Source organism: Neovison vison, chromosome 1 (genome assembly GCF_020171115.1).
Source record: "Neovison vison isolate M4711 chromosome 1, ASM_NN_V1, whole genome shotgun sequence".
Classification (NCBI taxonomy): domain Eukaryota; kingdom Metazoa; phylum Chordata; class Mammalia; order Carnivora; family Mustelidae; genus Neogale; species Neogale vison.
Window position 1 is genome coordinate 68,442,317 of NC_058091.1, and position 13,574 is coordinate 68,455,890.

Sequence of the window (13,574 nt, forward strand, 5' to 3'; positions counted from 1 at the left end):
CTGGATTAGCTTTTCATCTTAGAAATGGAGTGTTCTGTCTGTTGCTTTTGTTCAGATCATTTCCGGTCTATTTTAACTTATCTGTCACATACTATTTGCTTTCTTCGTGGAGGTTTCCCTTTTCATAACAGATCTATTCTTCTGTCTCTGCAGTGAAAATGGCTTTGAGGAGGGATTAAGTACCGTGGGACTCGTGTCGGGTCTCTCCAGCGCAATGTGGTCAGTTGGGTGAGTAGCCCTTTCATTTATACCCGCCAGATGGAAAATGCTATCTCCACTTCCATGAAGAAACTGAGACCGAGGAGTCCGATGAGTTGCCGAAAGGCACCTAATTCATTTAGACCAGAGGTGGAGTCTTAACCCACACGCTCTGCCTCTAAGATCAGTGTGGTTTTGCCAGCGGTTGTAAAAGCTCATCAAAATAGTCCCATGTTCTGTCTTATTTATTTATTTATTTATTTATTTATATTACTTTTTTAAGATTTTATTTATTTGACAGAGAGAGATCACAAGTAGGCAGAGAGGCAAGCGGAGAGAGAGGGAAGCAGGCTCCCCGCTGAGCAGAGAGCCCGATGCAGGGCTTGATCCCAGGACACTGAGGTCATGACCTGAGCTGAAGGCAGAGGCTTTAACACACTGAGCCACCCAGGCGCCCCCGTTCTGTCTTTTTAAAGTGATCTTTCCAAGTTCCTCTAACAGGAGCATGTCTCAAGTTTTAAAAATGTCTTCATTTCTTCATTTACTCTTCTATTTTTGACTCTTTGCTATCCCTGAGGGATGACTATGCACTGACATGGTAGTGTATCTCAATAAATGTATACCAAATTAAGTTCTTTTCAATACGAATACTGAGAAGGATAGAGAGAATAATATAAAGATTCTTTTGAGGGTGTGTCTCCTTTTTAACATTCTTGTGTAAGGCACCAGTTTTTTAGAATCAGTTACTATAATTTTAGAATTGTTTAAAATTTGTGAATGTCGTCATTATCAGATATAATTTTTTTAAATATTTTATTTATTTACTTGACAGAGATCACAAGTAGGCAGAGAGGCAGGCAGACAGAGAGGAGGAAGCAGGCTCCCTGCTGAGCAGAGAGCCCGATGCGGGGCTCGATCCCAGGACCCTGGGATCATGACCAGAGCCAAAGGCAGAGGCTTTAACCCACTGAGCCACCCAGGCCCCCTATAATTTTTTTTTTTTTTTAAGATTTTATTTATTTATTTGACAGACAGAGATCACAAGTAGGCAGAGAGGCAGGCAGAGAGAGAGGGGGAAGCAGCCTTCCTGCTGAGCAGAGAGCCCGATGTGGGGTTCGATCCCAGGACCCTGGGATCAGGACCTGAGCCGAAGGCAGAGGTTTTAACCCACTGAGCCACCCAGGTACCCCAAGATATGACTGTTTTTTCACACCCAGTGCTCTGTCCAAGAATTGGCTTTTGTCTTTAGTACTTACAGTTCCAATTTATTTATGTATTTATCAGGATTTTATTTATTTATTTATTTATTTATTTATTTATCAGAGAGAGAGAGAGAGCACATGCACAAGCCGGGGAGCAGCAGGCAGGGGGAGAAGCAGGCTTCCTGCCCAGCAAGGAGCCTGATGCTGGACTCTATCCCAGAATCCTGGGATCATGACCTGAGCCGAAGGCAGACGCTTAACTGACTGAGTCACCCAGACACCCCCTTACAGTTCCAATTTAATGAAGATGTATGATTGTGCTGCCTTTAGGAAGTAATTCTTTTTTTAATTTTTTTTAAAACACTATTTAATACTCTTTCTCCTTTTCATTGTTAGTGCTTTTATAGGACCGACACTGGGTGGATTTCTGTATGAGAAAATTGGTTTTGAGTGGGCAGCTGCTGTCCAAGGTCTTTGGGCTCTGACAAGTGTGAGTAATCAGTCTTCCGTTTTCATCCTCCTTGCATTTGTGGAGATGTGCGACTTGGAGACTTGACATTAACCCGTTTCTTTAATTGTGTTCAAGGGACTAACGATGGGCTTGTTTTATCTGTGGGAACACTCACGGAGAAGAAGGTATGGTCAACTCTTGAGCTTTTTTTTCCCCTTTTAAAGTCTGCCTGTGGGAGTGGAAAAAAAAATAACCATTCTGTATCTGTTCTTCCAGTCAGCAGATTTCTGGGCACCCAAAGCCTTATTACTTGATAGATGCATTTAGTGGGAAAAGTAGAGATGTCAGTACTGGGGTTGTTGTTTTTTTTTAAGATGAGACATATTAAGGTTCTCCTCTTTTTTCTTTCAACGCAGATCTAAACTCCAAAATATTCTGGGCACGGAGGAGGAACGGACTTCGCTCTTACCTAATGAAATCTAGCCTTAAGAATCCTGGATCAATACCCACTGGGAGATGGGTGCTCCTGGCCTTGAACATCAGAGTTAAAGCGGTTTTCTTAATATTACACACAAACCTCCACGGACTGTATACCAGCATCCTGACGGTCTCAACGTATTTTTGGATAATCCTGTGTTGGGCTGTCCTAAAAAGCTGACCTGCTAGACCAGCCATATTTGCAACATTAAGTATGAGAAGAGCAGTTGAAAATCAGCAAAAGTTTGTGTTTTGAGGTGATCCAACCTGGCCATGAAGGGATTATTGACTCTAAGTCTCCTGTTTCCTTTGTTTACTTTTTAAGTGCACTAATTCTGTGAATCTACCTTTTGTTTATTAACAGGGAAATAAATTTGATATGCTTAAAAGTTATATAAAGATTACTCAAAATGTATAGAATAACTGTGAAATCAGTTTTTAAAAGGCATGCTGTCTCTCTGTCCTAAGATTTTTGTTCTCCTTCAAAAGGCATAATTCTTGCCTCCCATCATGCAAAAACTCTCAGCTCTTGTAGAAGTTTTGTTTGTGTAAGAGGCATAACATTAGACTTCCATTTTTGTGACATACTTTGAATTAGGATCTGGATTTATAAACTGTGCTTAGTATAACATTATCCATTTCCCTAATCTCCCTATTTCATTTCTACCACCTGTTTTGATTTTGTTTTTGCTTTTTAACATATTTCAGGTAGATGTATTCCATTCCCAGAGCAAGTGAGTCCACAGGACTGTTTCTTGTATTCTAGGGAACGGGTTCATCTGATTTCGTGTGAAATCCATGCTGTTGCTTAAAATGAGTGAATTTCTCTGTGTCATTCTCATATCTCCTGATGTGTTTTCCTGCTGTAGTAGACACATTTACACTTCAAAAAAATAAATAAATAAATGGTTTTATCTATATATTAATTTTAAAATATCTATTGAATGACTTCTCTGAACTGACCCCTCTGGGAGGCACTAGGAATTTAGCTGTGATCCAAATAAACAATCTCTGCTTTTATGGAACTTAGATTCCAGTGGAATAGACAAACTGTAAATAAATACCAGGCTCTCCCATTGTCCTACAGACTTGCCATTGAAGGGAAAATGTGGTGATACGGGAGAGTAAGTGACTGAGTAACTTGGTGTGGGGTCCTAATTTAGATAAGGCCTTTCCAGGGAGAGGAGGCTTTTGAACTGAGACCTAAAGGCTGAGAATGAGGCAGTCATCTTGAGGGAGAGCCTTCCCTAGCACGTCCAAAAGGTCTTGCATGGTCAGAGATGACACTGAGGCCCACGCGGCTGAAATCTAGTAAACAGAGGAGGTAGGGGGGAGCAAGCTTTTCAGCAGGGGATTCCGGAATTTGATTTATTTTTCAGGAAGATCATTGTCTCTGCTTGTGCACTTGAGAGGGGCTGCAGATTAGCAGGGACGGAGGATTTATGGGAGCTTTGAGAGACAGTAGTTTGGACCACGAAGGTAGTGGTGGAGATGAAGTGAAGAAGATGTGTTTGGAAGCGGAACCAACAGGACCTGTTCAGGAGAAGGCAGGGGAGAGAGGAGTTTAGGGTGATCAGAGATTTTGACTTGAGGGTGTGGTGTTTGATGGTGCCTTTTAGTGAGATGGGGAGGAATAGGAGTAAGGGGCAGAATAAGGGGCAGAAGGGGCAAAATAACCCAAGATGGGATGCCCTTTCACACTACCAAAACGAAAAAAAATTTAAAAGGTGATGGAGATAGGGATGATTGCAGCTACAACCGTTTTGGAAAACTGTCTGGCATTGATTGCCAGAATTGAGCCTTCACAAATCCCATGAACTCTTTGTTGCCCTCCTCTCCCGAAGTCCTTTTCTTGTGAACACTCCAGAGGGTGGTTCAGTGCATGCGAGCAGGAGTGGCCGGTTGTGCAGCTCCCTACCCACGCACTTCCCAAGGCAGAAGGAGAACTGAGTGTGACCCTGACCCGGTGCACCTGTGCTCAGCCCAGTAGCGAGGTTTGCCGCTGAACACCTGCAGTTTCAGCCGCTGCCGCGCGAGGCCACTATTAAAGCACGAGAGCGGTCGATCCTGCGGCTCCCAGCTGGGGCGCAGTGGCCGGGTTCCCAAGGACACTACTGGGGGTCTGACGTGGCTCGGGATCACCAGCGCTGTCAACGCAGATTCCAGGCTCTCTGGTGAGCGGTTTCTGCTTTCACTCCCGAACACGTTTCTTTTAATATACGCTGACACTTTGCACGAAACCAACTTTGCCCCTTCCTCATTCTATGATTTTGCAAGTACTAAAATAGATGACAAAAATGTTTAAAATGTGAGTAAAGGTAAAGGAACACTGAGTTTAAAAGGTAGGTCAAAACCATCATGGGAAATCACTGTGTGTTTGTATGGTTATATATTTGTATGCCTCTAATGTAACAAAGATGCCCAGCTTTGAAGGAACCTTTTAAAAACATGAAACTGAATGTAGAATATAACAATAAATAAAAGGTATCATATATATGATATGCAAATTAATCCAAAAGGAAAATAAAAAGGGCAAAAAAAATTCACAAATCATTTTTCTGAAACTTGTTTTCCCTTATAATTGCTGATTCACATGCAGTTGAAATAATACAGGGAAATAATACAGAGACCAAGTTTACTCTATACTCAGATTTCCCTCGTGGTATTATCTTGCAACCCTACAACACAGTATCAAAACCAGGATAGAGTCAAGATACAGAACAGTTCCCATCTTTCATCTTCCTTTTTTATGGCCATGCCCACCCCCCCCTCTTTCCCGCACTAATCTGTATAATTTCATCATTTCAAGAATGTTGTATAAAGGGAATCCTATAGTATGTTCCCTTTGGGGATTGTTTTTTCTCATTTGGCCTAATGCTCTTTAGATCCATGTTGCATTATTGGTAGTTAATTTCTATATATTGATGAGTAGCACTCATTGGTATGGATATACAGCTTATTTAACTGTTTTTCATTTAAGGACACCTGGATTGTTTCCATTTTATGGTTATAACAAATAAAGCTGCTATGAGCATTCACAGTGGTTTTTTAAGTCTTTATTTCTCTGGGACAAATGCCTAGGAATACAACTGCTGGATTGTGTGATACTTAGCTCCTCCCATCCCCAAATAACCCATTTATTTTACATAGGAAATTTGATTTAGGCAATACATATTAAATATCATACCTTAATGAAATATTCTATTTTTAATTTTTATTTTATTTAATTTTTTAATTTTTAATTTTTTTATTAATTTATCAAGATTTAAATATGTTAAACATATCCTCTCAAACCTAGCTGACAAGGAGATGGATAATAATACTACCTAGACAATTAATTTTCACTAAATATAATTAATAAATGAGAAATAAAGAGGCAGATAGCTCTATTTACATACAATCATATCAAAAAAGAATGATCAAAAGACCACTTCTATGGTAGTTGTCTTTCCTTTGGTATCACTGTTATGTGTCCTCAGTTTATGAAATAAACCCACAGACGAGTAAGGTTCAGAAACAATATATTTAGATTGAAATAAATATTTTGCCAAAGTATTAAGGGAAACTAAAGCCTGCTTATTTAGTCTTCATTAGGAAAAGTTATAACTTTCAGGGCGCCTGGGTGGCTCAGTTGGTCTGCTTCCGGCTCAGATCATGATCTCAGGGTCCTGGGATTTAATAAAACAACTCAAAGTGTATTTCTTGTTGACAGTGGCTCAACAATCATGTGACAAATACAAATACAAAAAAAGCAATCATTTTTAAGTTTTCATCATTCAAGGTAAATTTGAATACCAAATTAGTTGTCACTTGATTATATAATTCAAAAGTGACAGCCACAAAATCAGTTGTTGGATGAATTCAGATAGAGTTTTCTTTTTTCTTTTAAGAGAATTAAAGCCAACGTAGATAAAGATTTCATTTGAACATAATTCTAATACCTTTGTACGCTTTCGGAACCTGGGGCTCTATTCATTTCCTCGATTGTTTTCTGTTCTATCACTATTACCAGTTTTCTTTTGCCTCTTTTGTTTACTTGTCTGATAAAAATCAGAGTCACTTGGTTGCTGGTGAGTCCGTTCCTAAGAGCTGGGTCCAATCTCTGGACCTGGATCTGGAACATGACGGCGAGGGACCGGGGGAGCCATTAGGAAGAGGCACTGTCAATCGGCCAGTATGGAAGCTGCAGCATTGGACTATATGCATGCCACCTCAAAGTTTCTGGAAGAAAACATATTCTTGAGGTAAAGCAGCATTATTAATTCGGAAAAAAAACTGCATGTGACAGTTAAGGTCTGCCTACAACTTTCATTCCTATAGCTAGTGAATTTATCTTTTTTTTTTTTTTTTTTTTAGCTTTTATTTGTTTATTTGTCAGAGAGAGAGAGAGAGGGAGAGAGCACAGGCAAGGAGAGTGGCAAACAGAAGTTGAAGCAGGCTCCCCGCTGAGCAAGGAGCCCGATGATGTGGGACTCGATCCCAGGACACTGGGTCATGACCTGAGCCGAAGGCAGATGCTTAAATGACAAAGCCACCCAGGTGTCCCTAGTGAATTTATCTTAACACAGCTTTCAAGACTGTGGTTAGTTGATTCAGAAGAGTGAGAACTCCGAAATAGATATTGCATATTAATTGATCTTCCATATAAATGTATTCCATTTAGCAGAACTATGGCATACGACTTGGATTCTGGGTGCTCAAAGCAGACAAACACAAAACCTCAGGTTTCTTTTCTCTGTCTTAGCATATAGTTGCTTTAGTTACTGGTACAGTCCATAAGAAGTGGAAGAAACATCTCATAGTTTGTCCCCACATTGGGGTCTCTAAACTCTCCACACTGTCCCATCTCCTCTTCCAGAGCAGGAAACAAGAAGATACAGGAGGCACAGTAACCCTGGTCTACTGTGCCATCCTGGAGGGGCCTAGACTGTGGAGAGTTTTTTTAAGAAACTGCCAAGCTGGGGACGCCTGGGTGGCTCAGTTGGTTAAGCAGCTGCCTTCGGCTCAGGTCATGATCCCAGCGTCCTGGGATCGAGCTCCACATCGGGCTCCTTGCTCCGCAGGGAGCCTGCTTCTCCCTCTGACTCTGCCTTCCACTCTGTCTGCCTGTGCTCGCTCTCCCTTGCTCTCTCTCTGACAAATAAATAAATAAAATCTTTAAAAAAAAAAAAAAAAAAAAAGAAACTGCCAAGCTGTTTTCCAGAGTGGCTGTACCATTTGCCGTTCCCAATAGCAATGTATGAGTGATCCACTTTGTTGGTAAGTTTTTCTTTTGTTTTGTCTTTGTATGTGTGTGAAGTTTAAAAAATAGAATAATGCAAGAAACAAGGATGGGAGCTATTGATCAGAGGGAGAATCTAGGGTAGTGTTGGAAGGAAAACCATCAAGTTACCTAGTAGAAATGGACTTGAACAATTTCAGGAGAAACCATTCTGGCTAGATTGACATAGAAGGGAGAAAACAAGAAAGACTGAGTGGAAAGAGAACAGTGGGAAAGTCGAAAATGTGGATTAACTGATGTGCTTTTAACTAGTTAGTAGTTAACAGGTGGGCCTCCAACCAGCAAGAGTTAAAGATGTGGTTCAGAGACACACTGGGCATTGGCCTCATAATGGGGCTTCTGTCATATGGGTCTGAGCAATAATAATGACCTCGTACACATTATCACCATTTTACAGATGAGGAAAACCAGCACATAACCTGCTAACAACCACACAGCTAGAAAGTGGTTCAGACCCAGGCCTTCTGGCTGCAGGGTGTATGCCCTTAACCGTAACCCGAAACCATCAGGACTCATAACTATAGTGAAAAAAAACTCCTGTTATCCAAGTTAACAATAATTAGTTGTAGAACCATACAGAATTTAGTTATTTCCACCTTGAGGAAATTTCAAGAGTAGATCTGTGCAATAAAGGAACCATGTGCTAAAGAGGATAGGACATGACTTGAAGAGTCAACTTGGGCCTTGAGAAATAGAAAATGCCCACCTTCTATCGCTCCATTATTTCTCCTGGCCATTTGGTCACCATTCAGTAGAAATCATGCAATCCCACCCCTTAGTGTCAACCTGGCTTCTATAACTGCTTCAGAGAAAACCCCAGAAATTAGAGTTGTCAGGCAAGGATAAAACAAAGACTCCTTTTCCTGGTGCCTGACTAAGGGAGCAGAATTCTCTGGCCAGCTGCTGCTCACCCAGGAAGTAAAACAAAACTGGAAGTCGGGCGTGATTGGAGAGCCTCAGGCTTTGGGGAAGGGACAAGCAGATGGGATCCCAGAGGGATGGAAGGCTTCTGTTAGACAGAACCCATAAGTAGTTACCTTGGGCCTCAGACATGCTTTTCCATGTCCTTGCTCACTGAAAATGAACAAGGTGAATGATAGTAAATTCTTGTGGCACCTTCATATTGCTCAGCAAAACAATAAATGAACCATAGCTTGTCACTTTTCTATTTTTATCTGTCTTTATTCTCTGTAAGTTTCTGACATTTCAGTTTCATTTTTGTATCATATCCTTTGAAATGCATGTTTCTTCAACAGCTTCATTAATGAAACAAGTGATTTTGATCCATTTCTCTTGGATTTGTTTTCATGGGGGCAGTCATCCTGACTTGGAGTCCGGTTGTGTTGGTCAGTTCAGACTGCTGTAACAGGATCCCGTGGACCTGGTGGCTCATAAGCAACAGAAATTCATTTCTCAAAGTTCTGGAGGCAGGGAAGCCGAAGAGCCAGGCCCCTGCAGTTTCCATGTCTGGTGAGAACCAACTTCCGGCTGCAAACTACCAAGTTCTCAGTAGGTCCTCACAGGGTAGAAGGGGCAGGGGTGATTTCTGGGGTCTTTTATAAGAGCAGACATCGCATTGGTGAGGATCTCACCCTAATGACTTAATCACCTCCCAAAGGCTATGCCCAAATATTATCACACTGGGGTCAAGATTCAACCTATGAATTGGGGGGGTGGGGGGCGGGTGTGCACAGACATTCAGTGTATAACATCAACCAAGAGAATTTTTTGAAGTTCTTGTTGGTGAATGCAGTGAACTTTTGGCAGAGCTGGATCAGAATGAAAGTTAACAATCTGGGGGCACCTGGGTGGCTCAGTGGGGTAAGCCTCTGTCTTTGGCTCAGGTCAGGAAGAGATCGAGTCCCGTATGGGGCTCCTTGCACGGTGCAGAGCTTGCTTCTCCCTCTGCTCTGCCTTCTGCTTCTCCTGCTTGTGCTCTTTCTCTGACAAATAAAGAAATAAAATCTTTTTTTTATTTTTGAAAGAGTTAATCTGCAACAAGCGAGCCTTTACTACTTTTCTTCTGAGGAAATGGGGGCTTCCAGCATGGGAGCATGCCACTTGCTCTCTGCAGCCTAGCATCGCGCAGTCCTCAACTTCTGAGAACAGGAAGCCCCAGGGCAGGTTGAACCACATGAAATTGCCGGTTGCTGTAGGTCAAAAAGAGTTCACTAGTGGCAGCTTGCTGTGACATAGCTCTGTCCGTCCAGCAGGCATTCAAGGAGCCGTGGACTATCATGCATCATTATTATCTGACCCTCTCTTGGCTTCAGCTGCATTAACTGTCGGAAGAGATGAATACCCACACAAGTCCAGAGCCAGAGGAACACTGGCTAAACTTCAGACTGCCTCTGCTCACATTCAGACTGGCTTTGCTCAAGCTGACATTGCCTTTCACAGAGGGAGGCTGTTTCAAACAGTCTTGCAAAGGATATGTGCAAGAATCCAGGGCGGGGGCAGGACAGAAACGTTGTTCTTTAACACCATGTTCTTTTTTCGGGTACAGTATCTCCTTCTTCTTCTTGGGCACACAGTATTAAGAGAAAATAGTTTTAAAATAAAAGACCTGATTTTTCTGTTTCTTGCTTTCTAGTTTGATGGGCCATCCTTGCTGCCTTTGAGGAAATGCTGTCAATAATTATATGTGCTATTTCCAGCACTTTATTTCTTAACTCATTTACTATCATTTCATATCTGGGAGAGAGCCCCAACCCGGAGGTCCTGTAGCTTGTGTCAGAGCCTGGAGCTGCTCCTGCCCTCCCATGGCTGAGCTCCGTGGCTCCTGTGTTGTGTGGCCACCACCCCGCGAGTGTGCACCTGCTGTCCGGGGCGAGGCGTCTTCTCCGGTCCGTTCTCTCCCCAGCAGTTTCCCAGCACAGTACCCCAAGTAGATGACATTTGTCTAACTGCACAACAGTAGTTTTGCAAACTTAACCAATAATAGTAAGCAGTCAGGATCATTATAGGACTCAGTCTTGTTAATTATTGTGATCCCATCATAATCTTACAGAGGACTTTGATGTGTCTTTGCCTCTCAGAATAATCTTGTGGATGTGTTAGAGCTGGCATGAGTACCTCAACTCTTAGGTGACTAACAGAGGTTCAAAGAAGGGTGAAGTGTAAAAAAAAAAAAAAAAAAAAAGAAGGGTGAAGTGTGAACAAAGAGTGTGAAGCAGAAACCATGTCTGTTCCTCCTTATTACCGGTGTAAAACCTTGGCCAGTTGAACAGTGTTCTAAGAGACAATCAGATGCACAATTAGAAACAAATATGTGAGCTATGATAGTTTTTTATAGTCATGACCAAATAATTTTGATGAAATAATTTTGAATGAGTTGTAACTTTTCACTCTTGTAACTAACTCCATTAATCACAAAACGGTCAATTAGAAGGTAGGCGCTATTCACGATAAATTATGATTCATCAGTGTTCCCCGTGACAAGGTAATATTTTATAACTGAGCTAAACTAAAGAAATTAAACCTTACTGAATCGATCACTTTTATAGACATGAAAATCTAAACTCTGGAAGTTCTAAGTTTTTGTTGTCGTTTGTTTTAGTCAAAAAGGTGTTTTTATTAATGCACTGTCGGACAGGACCCTTGGTACGAAGAGCTACCTGGAAATTCTATGTCTCAAATTGAATCTTTTCCTTCTAAAGGATTAAAACAGTATTAACTGCCTCTGTAGCAAATGTTTGTAAAGATGATCCCCCTTTATATCTTAAGGATCTTTCTGTATTTATTTATTTATTTATTTATTTAAAGATTTATTTATTTATTTATTTATTTGTCAGAGAGAGAGGGAGAGAGAGCGAGCATAGGCAGACAGAGAGGCAGGCAGAGGCAGAGGGAGAAGCAGGCTCCCTGCCGAGCAAGGAGCCCGATGTGGGACTCGATCCCAGGACGCTGGGATCATGACCTGAGCCGAAGGCAGCTGCTCAACCAACTGAGGCACCCAAGCGTCCCGGATCTTTCTGTATTTAAATTACTGGTTTCCATGCCTTTACTTCTGTTACTCACATCTCAGTTTTAATGAGACAATTGTGAAATGCTGCAGAGAAAAAGGGAACTTGGTTACCATCTTGACTTCATATCAGAAGCCATTGCCTCTTTCTCCCTCCAGCTAGGAACCCTATCTAATACCATTTCTCTCTTTTATAGCCACAAAGAGAAGAAAATCATCCAGAAAATTTGGGGATGCTAAGACATGATTGACAGATTTGGCTGTTTCTGCTCCTACCCTGTAAAAGAAAAGACTGTAGCTCATCTTCACCAGCTTAACTGAGTGCTTCATTGAGGATGATATTCACTGTGGGCTTTTCATAGTTAGATTTTATGAAGTTGAGGAATGTTCCCTCTATCCCTATACTTTGAATCGTTTTAATCAGGAACAGATGCTGATTCTTGTCAAATGCTTTTTCTGCATCAATTGAGAGGACGATGTCGTTCTTCTCTCTTCTCTTACTGATTTGTTCTATCACATTGATTAATTTGCGAATGTTGAACCACCCCTGCATCCCATGGATAAATCCCACCTGGTCATGGTGGATAATCTTTCTAATGTGCTGTTGGATCCTATTAGCTAGGATCTTGTTGAGAATCTTGGCATCTGTATTCATCAGGGATATTGGTCTGAAATTCTCCTTTTTGGTGGGGTCTTTGCCTGGTTGGGGATCAGGGTAATACTGGTTTCATAAAGAGTCTGGAAGTTTCCCTTCTATTTCTATTTTTTTTAAAGGTTTTTTATTTATTTGACAGATCACAAGTAGGCCGAGAGGCAGGCAGAGAGGGGAAAGCAGGCTCCCCACCGAGCAGAGAGCTCAATGCAGGGCTCGATCCCAGGACCCTGAGATCATGACCTGAGCTGAAGACAGAGGCTTAACCCACTGAGCCACCCAGGCCACACCTGTTTCTATTTTTTGAAACAGCTTCAGAAGAATGGGTTTTATTTCTTCTTTGAATGTTTGGTAGAATTCTCCAGGGAATCTGTCAGGTCCTGGGCTCTTGATTTTTGGGAGGTTTTTGGATCACTGCTTCAATCTCGTTACTAGATATTGGTCTATTCAGGGTATCAATTTCTTCCTGATTCAGTTTTATAACTTTATAGTTTTCCAGGAATGCATCCATTTTATCTAGGTTGCTTAACTTATTGGCATATAACTGCTGATAATAATTTCTGATGATTGTTTCTATTTCCTTGGTGTTAGTCATGATCTCTCCCTTTTCATCCATAATTTTATTAATTTGGGTCCTCTATCTTTTCTTTTGGATTAGTTTGGCCTATGGTTTATCGATCTTATTGATTCTTTCAAAAACCAACTTCTCGTTTCATTGATGTGTTCTGCTGTATCTCTAGTTTCTATCTTATTGGCCTCTGCTCTAATCTTGATTATTTCCCTTCTTGTGTACGGGGTTGGCTTAATTTGTTGTTGATTCTCCAGTTCTTAGGTATAAAGAGAGCTGGTATATTCTGGATTTTTCAGTTTTTTTGAGGGAGGCTTGGATGGCTATGTATTTCTCCCTTAGGACGGCCTTTGCTGAATCCCATAGGTTTTGGACCAAAGTGTCTTCATTCTCACTGGTTTCCATGAATTCTTTAAGTTCTTCTTTGATATCCTGGTTGATCCAAACATTCTTAAGGAAGGTGGTCTTTAGCTGCCAAGTGTTTGAATTCCATCCAAACTTTTTCTTGTGGTTGAGCTCCAGTTTGAAAGCATTATGGTCTGAGAATATGCAGGGAATAATCTAAATCTTTTGGTATTGGTTGAACCCTGATTTGTGACCCAGTATGTGGTTTATTCTGGAGAAAGTTCCATGTGCACTCGAGAAGAATGAGTATTCTATTGTTTTAGGGTGGAATGTTCTGTATATATCTATGGTGTCTATCTGGTCCAATGTGTCATTCACTGCTCTTGTTTCTTTATTGATTTTCTACTTGGATGATCTGTCTATTACCAAGAGTGGC

General features: G+C 41.3%; 1 protein-coding gene across 4 annotated transcripts in view; it reads left to right on the forward strand.

Moving 5' to 3' along the window:
• The window catches only part of SLC18B1 (solute carrier family 18 member B1), a 41,359-nt gene extending 38,111 nt beyond the window's left edge, over positions 1 to 3,248 (forward strand). For all 4 annotated transcript variants that reach the window (XM_044248629.1, XM_044248621.1, XM_044248637.1 and 1 more), the window contains 4 exons: positions 154 to 228; positions 1,797 to 1,890; positions 1,987 to 2,036; positions 2,268 to 3,248. In XM_044248629.1, the coding sequence (XP_044104564.1) occupies positions 154 to 228; positions 1,797 to 1,890; positions 1,987 to 2,036; positions 2,268 to 2,334 (286 nt within the window). In that variant the 3' untranslated portion in view covers positions 2,335 to 3,248. The remainder of the gene's footprint in view (positions 1 to 153; positions 229 to 1,796; positions 1,891 to 1,986; positions 2,037 to 2,267) is intronic.
• Positions 3,249 to 13,574: the final 10,326 nt, after the last annotated feature.